The sequence below is a fragment of the Aphis gossypii genome, chromosome X (genome assembly GCF_020184175.1).
Source record: "Aphis gossypii isolate Hap1 chromosome X, ASM2018417v2, whole genome shotgun sequence".
Taxonomy (NCBI): Eukaryota; Metazoa; Arthropoda; class Insecta; order Hemiptera; family Aphididae; genus Aphis; species Aphis gossypii.
Window position 1 is genome coordinate 48287863 of NC_065533.1, and position 14280 is coordinate 48302142.

General features: G+C 28.7%; 1 protein-coding gene across 1 annotated transcript in view; it reads right to left on the reverse strand.

Moving 5' to 3' along the window:
• Window positions 1–1566: 1566 nt before the first annotated feature.
• Window positions 1567–14280, reverse strand: part of LOC114127917 (probable G-protein coupled receptor Mth-like 5) — a 34273-nt gene continuing 21559 nt past the window's right edge. The window contains exons 5-6 of the mRNA XM_050205898.1: window positions 3144–3279; window positions 1567–2170 (exon numbers count right to left, since the gene is read on the reverse strand). Of these exons, the coding sequence (XP_050061855.1) occupies window positions 1876–2170; window positions 3144–3279 (431 nt within the window). The 3' untranslated portion in view covers window positions 1567–1875. The remainder of the gene's footprint in view (window positions 2171–3143; window positions 3280–14280) is intronic.

A 14280-nucleotide genomic window follows, 5' to 3' on the forward strand; every position in this document is an offset into this window, starting at 1 on the left:
TGCAACTTCATACGTTAGTTCACACGAAGTTCTGTAAGTGTTGAGTGTATCTCGTCATCGAGTAGGTAGCAGTAAGGAATTGTAAAATTTTAATTTAATAATTAATCATTGTATACCTACGATATTAAGATGAAAAATTATTTTGAACGGTTACAGTAATATCTGTCAATACGTCTAAGAATATTTCATTGTAATTCTAGTAATTCATACTAATTCGTAATTTCAATGAATAATTTATTTTTCTATTAGTAACTTATGATCTTTCCCCTCTCGATTAGTTAATCCACACCGAATTTGTTAATTCACCCCTTTTCTATTTTAAATTTTAATAAATGTGATTTAAAATATTTAAAAATAAAATGCTGTAGATCGAATTAATTTTGAAAAAAAAAATCAATAAAATTGTATAAATTAAATATTTTTAATTATTATAATGTCATTTCATGCATTAAGCTGTATATGGATAACTCATAAGATGATATTATCAGCATACTATAGAATGGTAGTAGGTTCATTTTATAAATAGTTTAAAACTAATTTGTATAATATGAGTATTGAAAATTGTATTATATTTAGTAAATAATAATACATTAATAGTATACATATATATGTATATACTGTATATTATAGTGATGAAAAGTTTAAACTTTAAAGTCACCATGAACATTTTTTTTCGAGTTACCTACAACAAAATATTTAAAATTATTATTTTTTGTTTAATAATATCCAATTTCATCAAAATTTAAACTATAAATGTTAAAAAAAAAATTAAATAACTTTTTCAAAACTATAGAAATCACAAACTTTTTAAATACAAATTAATTTGAAAATGTTTGTAGTCTTAATGAATATTGTCCAAATTTAAAAGTTTAAACATTCATACAAATTATTTTGTGAAAATATGCTTAACTCTTATTTTAATTCCAGTGAACAATATAAAACTTATAAAAATCTTGTATTGAATTTTCTACTCTATAAGAAATCCTGTTTAATTTGTTTTTTGTTATTCCCAATTGTTTTGTGAAGTAAGTACCGTGATTTATAAATTTTTATCAGACACCCAAGGACCCCAATTCAATTTAAACTACTATCAAAGCTGAAAAACAAAGTTTGTGTATTGTTTATAAAATCTCCAAAATTCGATAATTAACACAAAAATAACCACGGAGACTTAAAATAAATTATGACCAAATAAGTATTAATAATAGTATTTTCTAGATATTAACGGGGGTTTTTTTTTTCTTTTGAAGCTTTCTGTACTGGGCTTAAAATATATTTTACACAACTAAAAAAATATATATTGTAGAATTTGTATTTAATATTCTATTTCAAATGTATTTAATACTCAACTTGTACTTGGTTATAAAAAAAAACAACTGGAATACTTCCCATACTTTTATATATAGTTAATAACTTAACAAGATTACCAAGTATTGAACGCTTCGTACCCATATAGAAGAAGTAGTACCTGCTTATAATATTTGGCTTGGAACGATGATAGGTAATGTAGATAGCTACTATACAGCGATTATAACAAATAAGTACACGCAAAGTGTTACACACATATTATATATAAATATTATTAGTATTTATTTATTGTAATGGCGATTTGTATATAAAAAGAATTATAATATAAAAATAATTATAAAAATGTAAAATCTAATTATTATAGTTCATAATATTTATCAAATAAGGACATAATATATTATAAATACGACGACATTCGTTTTCGTCCGATCGATTTTATTAGTATACCTATATAACAATATTATAATGACCTGACCAACGCAGAGTAAACGTACACTTTAATAAAACCAAATATTACGTTATACGCGTTTATGGTAAAGAAATGAAACTGTGGTGAGAATATTATCGCTAATAGTCGGCGGTGTTGAATGCCATCATTTCCTCTCCCCATTCGGTGCCGGCTTGTACGTCTGTTTCCTTTGGACGGCAACACGGCAAAATGCATCGCTCGTAGCAGCAGGCCTTGCGCAACAGAAACTTAACGCGTTTCGGTCGGATGACGGTCACGTAGAGTACTAGCGCCGCTTGAATTGGATTGAAGACTACGTGCACGTAGAACAGCGAGTCGTATTGGGTCCACGACAAGATGAACAGCGTCAAGTCGACCACCATGATCGCGAACAGTTTTGAAAACATGTCGAAACTGCGGGTGAGAAAAAAAATCATTTGACCTCACTAAAACCGTATAGTAGTCAAAACATCGACTAGCCTATATTAGATATAGGTACGAGTAAAACTATATACATTTCATCATGATATAAACACTCCTTGGCTAAGCCACTGTGTGTAAGTGTATTAAATTGAAAAACAGAATGCGATTATAAAATAAAGCATTTTTAATATCTTTGTAAATAATTGCGTAAACACGACAGAGATCTAAAGAACAATATTTTATTAGATTAATTTATATTTTTAAATTTTAATATTTGTTCATACAGTATTTGTAGCTAATAATATTTTAAATATTCTTCACTAAGAGAAATTGTTAAATTTTTGTAAATTTTGTCAAGTGAGTATTTGATTCAAAAATAATAATTTAATAAGACTTGGGTAGTATCCCGAATACAGTATTCGAAATACCTTTTTAAAGTCGAATCACACTTAAAAAATAATTTCATTACTTTTTTCGTCATTGAAGCTTTAGCTTAAACTATTTAAGATAAGACTTAATATTTTTATTCATAATATCTAAAACACTTTTATTTAATAAAAATTCTTTAATAGATTACAATTTTAGTTTTAAATTAAAATATTTTTAAGATTTTTCCCAGAAAATTTGTTGAAAAGTCTTAAAACCAAATTTCATAAAGTTACAAAAAGTTTTTGAAGCGTTGAGAAATAATTTGTCAAAAAGTATCTACACAGTTATGATGATGTTAAAGCAGTTTGAAAGTAAATAATCAAGTTTACTCCTTTTGAAGAAATTTAACTACTGAACTTTAAACTTTTTATACCGTTCTTATTGCAACGAATGCAACATTATTTTATTATTATTACATTTTAGTATATTTTAATATATTAGAGTATGCATTATATTTATTACATTACTTATACTCCATCAACGTTAACATCTCCGTTGAACCCTAATTATAATATAATAATAACACTGCTCTTACCTATATTTCATTTTGTGATGGATTTGACCATATGTCGACATCCGTTTGATCACTGTCTTTGTAGAAACGTAAAAGAACAAATTGACTAGAATCGTGCATATAACCGGGACGAATATGACTGCAATTCCGAGCCACCCTGTGAAGAAAACAAACATAAAATTAAGATTTTCGGACAACAACTTCTGTACAAGTGATTAAATTTCACGTCTGCTTAGTCAGTTTTTACATAGATTTTAGTAGTTCACAGAGAACCACCAAACATATTATGTGTACTTTAAAACATATAAATTATGTTTTTAAAAAGCAAAAATATGCACTCCTTATATTTTTATTCGTGTATTTGAATATTTTACGCTGAGAGTTATAGTAACTTTATTTAAATACAAAATGGACAAACAGATATCTCTTTGCTGTACAATAGGTGTGTAATGATATCCATATATCATACACAATGAACATCTTTTATAGTCAATTAATATGACATGTTATTGTAATTATTATTTACTAATGTATAATTCACTAATGTATAAAGTCTAAGTACAAAATGTCATGATATAGTCATTATACATATCAAAGTACTATTGACAATTCAAATAATCTAATATCACAGTAAACATACTTGTTCTACAATAACAATTATCATAATAAAAATAAAAATACGATAGTGACGAAAACAAAAAGCAGCATAAAACGCCCTCCCACGGGCTCATCTATCGCCAGTCTTTTAGCGTCTTACACACGTACACTTTCAGTGCGTGAATGTGTAGAGGACGTTCATGAAGGCTGCAGTTATTACTTTTTTACGTATCGTCACCATCGTAGTTGTGTTTTAATTCAAAGAAGTGTGTTCTCTTTCTTTCTTTATAATCACACTCAGATTCTATCTCCTTTTTACACCTGGAACTTTGTCAATCTTCATCATCGGTGCAACGCGAAGCAAATGCGCATCCATCTTCACAAAAGGTAAAAGGTTATATTACTTACAGATCCAATCTCTCTATATTGGTAATTTAGCAAAATTCAATCATATATATTGATGAGTTTTGTAAGGTGTTATATTATATTTATATATGTAATTAGCCAGGTTTCACAGAAGAACAGTTGTGTTCTTCATAGGTAATTTTATAGTTTATTGTAATAGGACTCACGACCCCAATAACAATACTTCCTCTAATAGGAAAAGGTAATAAAATAAATATAGGTATACCAACATAAGGTGCAGGCATTCTAGGAGGTCTAATTAATAATTACAGTTACCTCATTCCCTATACCTTAGTTTAAGCCTCTTATTTTATTACAAAGTGGCGCCCAACTCGTTGGCTTTTTCCCTCATCATCAAATAGATTCTTACAAGTAAAACTATAAAAACAAAATAAAAATAAATAAATATTAACTTCACAAATTTCTGTAATTAAATTAAAAGTCATACACTCATATACATATTTTATAATCATATTTGATTAAAATACACTGTGTACGCATATCTTTTTTCTCTCCCCATTAAACCTGACGCGATTTTTTCAGAGTATTTAATAAAATAAATTTAAGTAAGTAAAACATGTCATATTTTCAAATAAAATAATACAAAGGACGTGCTCTATCACGATTCAAATTAATTTTTATCCTAAACAAATAGACAGGTACATAAACTAAATTCTTATAAAATATTTTTATACCTAAAAACGCGTTCATGTCTACTCCAATTAAAGTTAATAATCTTAATAACGACTCTCCACAAAACTTGACTCCCCCAATTACATCAGGCTCTATTGACGAACTAGAAAATTCTCAATTGATAACTGAACTAAATAAAAGAGGACTAATCACCACAGGTACTTTTCCCGAGTTAAAATTAAGACTCTCGCAGTACTTAAGTGGAGAATCTCTACCATCTGATTTTACTGCTCTCGTAAAACAACATTTTTGGCCAGTAATAAATCAAGAAAAAGTTAATAAAATGGATAGTAAAAAACCATATATTAAACCAGATACTTTTTCTGGATCAACCTCAGAAAACATAGATTCTTTTCTAAAAAAATATGATAGAGCGGCAAAAATAAATGGGTGGACAACTGAGGACAAGGCTCAATATATAGTAGCGTTTTTGGAAGGACCCGCATTAACTTTTTACGAAAACTCACAGCATAACAATATTGATATTCCCAAATGGGAAGAACTAGAAAAAACCTTTCGAACTGAATTCGAACCTATAGCCCAAAAAGATTTAATTCGTAGTATGTTAGAAAAACGTAAACAGTTAGACGACGAACAAACAGTTGCATATATCAATGAAGCCGAGTCACTATGCAGACGCGTAGACCCTCTTATGACTCAAACTGATATGGTACGAAACATCATGAAAGGGCTTAGACCAAATATTGCTAGATATATAGGAATAATGGAAAATTCCACAATTAACGAACTTAAAAATAACATTAGAAAATATGAAAATTTAGAATTCATAATAACGGGCCAAACGTATCAATCTCCCGCGGAAATAAAAGAATCCATTTTTAAAGAACAACTTAATCAATTAACCACTCAATTTAATGACAAAATTAACATTTTAAATGAAAAAATAGTAAAACAAGATGCGGAAAATGCAAAAATGCAAACACAAAATTATACACAATTTCTCGACAATGATAATTCTAGATTTCGAAACAGAAATAATAATAATCTCCCCTTCTATACACCACCTAGACAGTCAAATTACTCACAACGTAAAACAAATAATTTACCTCAACAAAATTTTAATAACCCTCGAAACAATTTAAATTATAACTCTCGGCCATATTTTAATAATTTCACAAAACCTCAATGCGAAAACTGTTTAAAATACGGTCACATAAAAAAAGATTGTCGAAGTAATATTAATAACCAAAATAAATATAATCCAGTTACATGTCAATTATGTAATAAGATAGGCCATTCTGCTCCTACATGCTTCCAATATTTTCCAAATCCAAAAAACTAATAAATTGGTCAAACAGCTCGACAGACAACAGCTGTTCCCCTTCATTGTCTAAAAACTCAAATAAAAAAATTAATTATAAAATAAATAACATACCCGAAGCATTAAATATCCAAGCTAATTTCAATAATAAAAATATCACAGTAACTATTGATACAGGAGCTAATATATGTTGTATTAGACATTCCCTTGTACCAAAAACTCAAACATTAAGAAAAGAAAATATACAATTATCAGGACCCGATAGTGAACCTTTAACAGTATTTGGATCCACTATAATAAACATAACTATTAATGACCACAAATTTCACATTCTAGTGCATGTAGTTAAAGATTTATCTTGTGCAATAATAATCGGAAATGACTTCTTACACAAACACAAGGCTAATATAAATTTTGAAAATCAAACTATTATGTTAGATAACTTTATAATAATAAAAACATATAATAACCACAGAATCTCAAATTTAAATATTATAAAAGAAGAAAATATAAACCTATTTAAAGTAGATCCTTCCTATTCTTTAGCTCACTGCATTTCAGCTGATTTAAAAATGAGTAAAGGAATTGCCGCCAATATAAAATCCATATTTGGAAATGCAGCACCTATGTTATCTCACCTAAATCCTAAAATAGGCGAAACGATACCCATAAAATTAAAAAACCGCATGATCTATTTCCTAATTACAAAAAATAGATATTTTCATAAACCAAAAATTGAAGACATTAAAACTTCAATTCATAGATTAAAACTTGCAATGATAAAACATCAAGACCATAAATTAGCTATACCTACTATAGCTGCTGGTTTAGATAAATGTAATTGGTCAATAATTAAACAATTAATATACTCAGAATTTCATAACAGCAATATCAATTTACTTATATGTTATAAAAACAATACTGAAATATCAAATAATTGGAAAACCAAAGAACACAATGATTTATTGAATATTACTAGAACTTTTAAACAAATACCTATTCAAAATAAAAAAATAAATAACTTAATAAATAGGGATAATGCCTACACAATCTTTAGTAATTATAAACCAGGAGAAAATGTTCTCGGAGACGGTAATTGTGGAATTTATGCGATATGTAATGCCTTAAACGACGGGAAACCAAATAAAATAACTTCGATTTCACAAATTTTAGATATTTTAAGCTTAACACGACTACCAAACTATTATTGGTCAGATGACGAATTAGCTTCAATCGCCAATTACTATAATCATAATACATACATTTACGACGACACTAATAAAACAGGCATTATATATTGTAATAACAATAACAGTACTAGACCATCGATCGTATTATATAATGTAAATAATAACACACATTGGATACCCGGTACAAAATCCACACAAAAATCACATAAAATTCCCATTAAATATATCACAACTAATAACTTCATTTCTCTTAAAAACATAATAAACAAAATAAACATCTTCGTTAATAATAATTTAAAAACACCCATTACGATAAACGATACAGATTGTCATAAAAACAATTTATTTAATGGTGATAATATTAATCATAGAGTGAACAAACAAACAAAAATATTAAAAAATAATTTCATTAATAACGAAAATACATTAACTAATAATAATAAAGAAACAATCACAGATTGTGAGGGCACTCCAATAAAAATATCTCTAATCTTAATTCAAATCAACATAAACAAGTTATAAAATTATTAAAAACATATATTCATTTATTTACAAGCGATACCTCTAATGTTAAACCAGCAAACATTGATCCTTGTGAAATAACTATGAAACCTAATTATACGGATCCAAAGTTTAACGCACCACATAGAGTCTCACCATTGCAAAGGGAAGAATTAAGAACTCAATTAGATAAATTACTAAATGCAGGAATAATTCGTCCAATAATTTCAAAATTTGCAGCTCCTGCCTTTTTAGTTAAGAAAAAACAAAAGGATTCATATAGGCTCGTAGTTTCTTATAAAGAATTAAATGAAAGAGTTGACACAGATCAGTATCCAATACCAAGGACTACAGATCTATTAAGAGCCTTAGAAGGATCTGAATATTTTACATCGCTAGACTTAAACAGTGGATTTTTTCAATTACCCGTTAAGCTCGAAGACCAATATAAACTCGCTTTCACATCAATCCATGGCCTCATGACTTTTACAAGGTTACCACAAGGATTCAAAAATAGTAGCGCAATTTTTCAAAGAAAATTAAATGAATCTTTTTCCTCCCTATTATACAAATCATTAGTAATATACATAGATGACCTAGCATCTTATGGTAAAGATTTCAACAGCGCACTATTAAACTTAGAAGAAGCTTTTAAAATTCTAAATTCTATTAACTTTTCATTAAAAACAAATAAATGTTATTTCTTTAATGATAATATAGAACTGCTTGGTCACGCAATATCACGGGAAGGTATAAAACCCATAAATACTAATACCAAAGCAATAACTGAATTTAAACAACCTAAAACACAAAAAGACGTCAGATCATTTATAGGAATGTGTTCGTATTATAGGAAACATGTTAAGGATTTTGCCAAAATTGCACATCCACTTACTGAACTAATAAAGGGTGATAAAAAAATTATATGGAAAAAAGAACATGAAGAATCTTTTAACAAATTAAAAGAATATTTAACTTCTGAGCCTTTACTTAAACATTTTAATGATGAAAAAGAGGTTTATCTAACTATAGATGCCTCAATCATGGGGTTAGGAGCTTGCCTAGAGCAGCCATATGAAAATAATATTTTGCATCCGGTAGGTTATGCATCTAGAAAATTACTAAATAATGAAAAGACGTATTCCTCAACTACTCTTGAACTATTGGGACTATGTTTTGGAATTATGTACTTTCGAGAATACCTATGGGGTAGAAACTTTACTGTATTTTGTGACAATATTAGTCTACAATATTACAAAAATTTAAAAATTCCTTCAGCTAGAATAGCTAGGCTAACGCTTAAACTTTTAGATTTTAATTTCAATATATTATACAAAAAGGGCAAAGAAAATAAAGTCGCAGATGCTCTATCAAGAAACGCGATAAATTGTATATCAGAAGTAGATAACGAAAATGAAAACGAAATTATAAATCTAAATTCTTATGACATAAAAACATTACAACACGAAGACCAATTTTGTATTGACATAATTAATGCCATTAATAACAAAGACGTAAAAACGAACATAAAACGAAAATCTAGGCAATTTTCAATAATAAATGATATACTATACTACAAACATTTCTCGCCGCCAAAAAATTTTAAAAACATATTAGTAGTACCAAAATCAATAATTAATGACATACTCAAATCATACCACGAATCACCCATGGGAGGCCATACAGGGATAGCCCGTACAATTCATAAAATACAAAATAAATATTACTGGCCGACCTTATCTAAAGACACAACTAATTTTATAAAAACGTGTCATCAATGCCAAAGTAACAAAAGATTAATTGGAAAACCAATTGGCCAATTACAACCAATTATCACTTCTAACAAACCCATGGACAGATTAGTCTTTGATTATTTAGGACCATTACCTACTAGTAATAAAAAGAAGTATGTGTTAGTAGCTGCCTGCAGTAACACTAAATACATATTTACTAAAGCCGTAGAAACTGCTACTGCCCACTCGACTGTTAAATTTATTATACAAATTGTCTCTCAATGGGGTTCTTTTAGGCAATTCTCGTCAGACAGGGGCACCCATTTCAAAAACAGTACGGTAACTGAGGTACTCAATAACTAGGTATAAAACAGACTCTTTCTACTGCATACTCTCCGGAAACTCAAGGATTCGTAGAAAGAGTTAACGGAATTTTATGTAACTCTTTAAAAAATTATCTAACTGATAATAATCAGTCCAGATGGTCTTACTTTTTACCATATGTAACACTTTCATATAATTCAACCCCCCAAACCACAACAAAACAAAGTCCATTCTTCTTAATGCATGGATTTGAGCCTTTCTTTCCTATAGACAATAAATAATTCCACAGGGTATTCCATATGATATAAATAAATCACTAATGGAATTAAATGATGTTAGAAATAAAATTCCAAACATAATACAAATCGCGCAAAATACACAAAAAAAATATTATGATAAAGCTCATAGAATCCTAAATTTTAACCAGGGAGACTTAGTGATGGTTAAATTTCCATTCGCTCAAATTGGAAAAACTCCTAAATTAGCATCCTCATATAGAGGTCCTTTTGAAATTTTAAAAAAAAATATCAAATTTAAATTACAAAATTAAATTAATACTAAACAATAAAGAAACGGAAGACGTCGTTAATGTTAGAAGACTAAAACCGTATTATTCTAAATAAACCATAATCATTATTTATTATATTTTAAGTGTTTAACGATAATCATTATAACTAAGATCCCTTGTAATTAATATACGGTATTTAATATTTAAGTGACTTTATTTTTTTTTTTCTCCACATTGTTTATTTATCATTCTATTTTATATATTTATGATAAATATAAAATAATTTATTATATAATTTCTTGCCATTACAAAGTTTAAAATAGATATTTTTTTTTCGCTACAATTTGATAGAAAATATTTAATTTTATGTTACTAAAAAAAAAAAAAAAAAAAAAAAAAAAAAATGTAATACAATTTCAGCTATTACAGATCAATTCAACAACAAAAATGAAACTTCAATCTACAATCACATTCCTATTAGCATTGTCAAGCGTATATGGTTTCATAGCATATGACTGTTCTGGACCCAAACTTAACATCACCTCGTTCAACAGCCTACATATTGATAAATGTCAGGCACAACCACCCCCAAGAACAATTGAATTACCAAGAATCAAACTTTTACAAAGAGCCGAAGTCCGAACAATTATATATAAAGCATGCTTCATATCAGTAGATTATATCATCACTAAATGCTCCACATTCAATGATGCTCAAGCAGTTGAAGGAGGATTTTTTTCGGAAATAATAATGCTAGGACATGCACAATGTTCTGAGATACACCAACGATTGGTATACAACTTCCCCAATGGAGGGATAGTACTAGGATTAAAAATCAATCAGACTACATACGCAACCCATACATTAGCTGGAAGCATAGACAGAGATGGAAACTGTCAAGGATCCACTTTTGCATCAGATAGAGGATCTTGGAAAAAAGTCATAGTTCAAGGAAACTATAAAATACATTTAAGCGAGGGCATCGCAAATGCTATTAGCAAGGATAACGAATTAGTTCTACCTACGGGTACAAAACTAAAACTTTCCGAACTTTATGGGTTAGACACACATAAAGGAGAAATAATATGGAACAATAATCAATTTCACCATAGCTGCGATGTTCAAGATTTCGATGTGTTATACGATGGACCTGCAACCGTAATGATCTCAGAACCACCTCATTCAACTTCTGAAGAAACTCAAACCTTCTTAGTAGAAACACAAAACATAGTATTTGCATTAAAAAAAATTAAAAAAACTTTTGCCTGTGAAATACCAGTTATTCTCACAGAACACCCACAATTATTCATCCTCATGGACATTTCTTTTATGAATCACTTTACAATAAAAAATATAATACCTCAGAATACAGATTTGATGGCCTACGTAAACACAAAATTTGTTTATATCGAAAACTTCCTCAAAACAACATTAATTTCATTATACTCCGATTTGGTCAAAAAACAGTGCGAACTAGAGAGAAAAATACTATTACAACAACTTTCACTAGCAACATATAGCTTATCCGAATTTGCTTATTCAATGGGTGAAGGTCCCGGATACACAGCATTAAGGGCTGGAGAAATTATATACTTACTGAAATGCAAACCAGTAGACGTGGAAATCTCACGACATACATCATGTTTTAATGAACTTCCTATAAAATATAATAATAAAACACACTTTATGGCGCCAAAAACACATACTTTACAAACATACGGTACCGAAATGGACTGCAACGATCTTTTACCACCAGCGTTCCTTCTCGACGGGGAATGGTTCGGGTTTGCTCCAACACCAAGGGAAATAAAAGTTCCACAAACACTAAGACCATCCACGACCTGGACTTGGACATACAGAAGTCCAGAAGCTTTGATGATTGCAGGGATTTATACACAAGACATAATGACTGCACTTCAGAAACATCTTATTTTTCCACAAGAAATTGATTCAGTCCAAAGAAACATCGCAAGACAATCAATGGGCTATAACTTTGTAGATCAAGGACTAAGACTAAAAAGTCTATTAGACGAAGATACTATTGGTAATATGGTTGAAAATAAATTACAAAAAATGTGGGGATGGTTCACTTCTTTTGGAACTTTTATATCAGGACTCTTAGGATTATTTGTAATTTGGAGGGCATTTACTACAGCAATAAACACGGGTTTAAATATATCCATACTATATCAAACTTTTGGATGGAGTATAAAATTATTAGCGGGCATATTCTCAAGTTTAACACAATATGTTATGCACAAGGCCCACAATAAACAACTTTACAAAGAAGTAAGCAATCCGACAAGCAAGTTACCTAATACAACATTAACTGAAATCCAAAACAAAACCTCAACAAAGCATTATCCAAATAACAGGACAATATCACTTTAAAAGAAAGAACTTATATAAGCTATAGACATAGTACAATTGACAATGCTAATATCAACTATCTCATAATCAAACAACATTCAACATCAACTTTTATTCAAAAAAAATGTTATAATTATAATTACACAATTACAATGCATTTTAATGTATTGTATGGTTAGCTACAATATTTCATTATAATATTATATGATACCACATTTCATTATACAAAAATGTACCTTTCATTTATATTTTTAACTATATTCCATTTTACTGCATGCTATTAACTATATTCTAAACTATTATACAAAAACGTATAATTATAATTATATCTTATAATTATTTCATATTATATTCTACTATACTCATTATAATTTATCTTAATATTTATATACTCAAAATTATACAATGATAACTTTTTATTTAACCCTTTAATACAACTATTTAATCAATAGATTATTAAATCTAACAATGTACATTTTTATTTTTATTACCAATTTTCTATTAATTACAATTTTATATTTTTTACTGTAAAACTATTTATCTCACATACTTTTATATTATATACATTTATTTTTTTTCCCCTTTCGTTCATATGTATAACTACATGTACCGTTATGAGGGCATAACATAAAAAAGACCGGGGTGCATGTAATGATATCCATATATCATACACAATGAACATCTTTTATAGTCAATTAATATGACATGTTATTGTAATTATTATTTACTAATGTATAATTCACTAATGTATAAAGTCTAAGTACAAAATGTCATGATATAGTCATTATACATATCAAAGTACTATTGACAATTCAAATAATCTAATATCACAGTAAACATACTTTGTTCTACAATAACAATTATCATAATAAAAATAAAAATACGATAGTGACGAAAACAAAAAGCAGCATAAAACGCCCTCCCACGGGCTCATCTATCGCCAGTCTTTTAGCGTCTTACACACGTACACTTTCAGTGCGTGAATGTGTAGAGGACGTTCATGAAGGCTGCAGTTATTACTTTTTTACGTATCGTCACCATCGTAGTTGTGTTTTAATTCAAAGAAGTGTGTTCTCTTTCTTTCTTTATAATCACACTCAGATTCTATCTCCTTTTTACACCTGGAACTTTGTCAATCTTCATCATCGGTGCAACGCGAAGCAAATGCGCATCCATCTTCACAAAAGGTAAAAGGTTATATTACTTACAGATCCAATCTCTCTATATTGGTAATTTAGCAAAATTCAATCATATATATTGATGAGTTTTGTAAGGTGTTATATTATATTTATATATGTAATTAGCCAGGTTTCACAGAAGAACAGTTGTGTTCTTCATAGGTAATTTTATAGTTTATTGTAATAGGACTCACGACCCCAATAACAATACTTCCTCTAATAGGAAAAGGTAATAAAATAAATATAGGTATACCAACATAAGGTGCAGGCATTCTAGGAGGTCTAATTAATAATTACAGTTACCTCATTCCCTATACCTTAGTTTAAGCCTCTTATTTTATTACAGGTGTAAAATGTATTTGACTAGTGTTAAATTT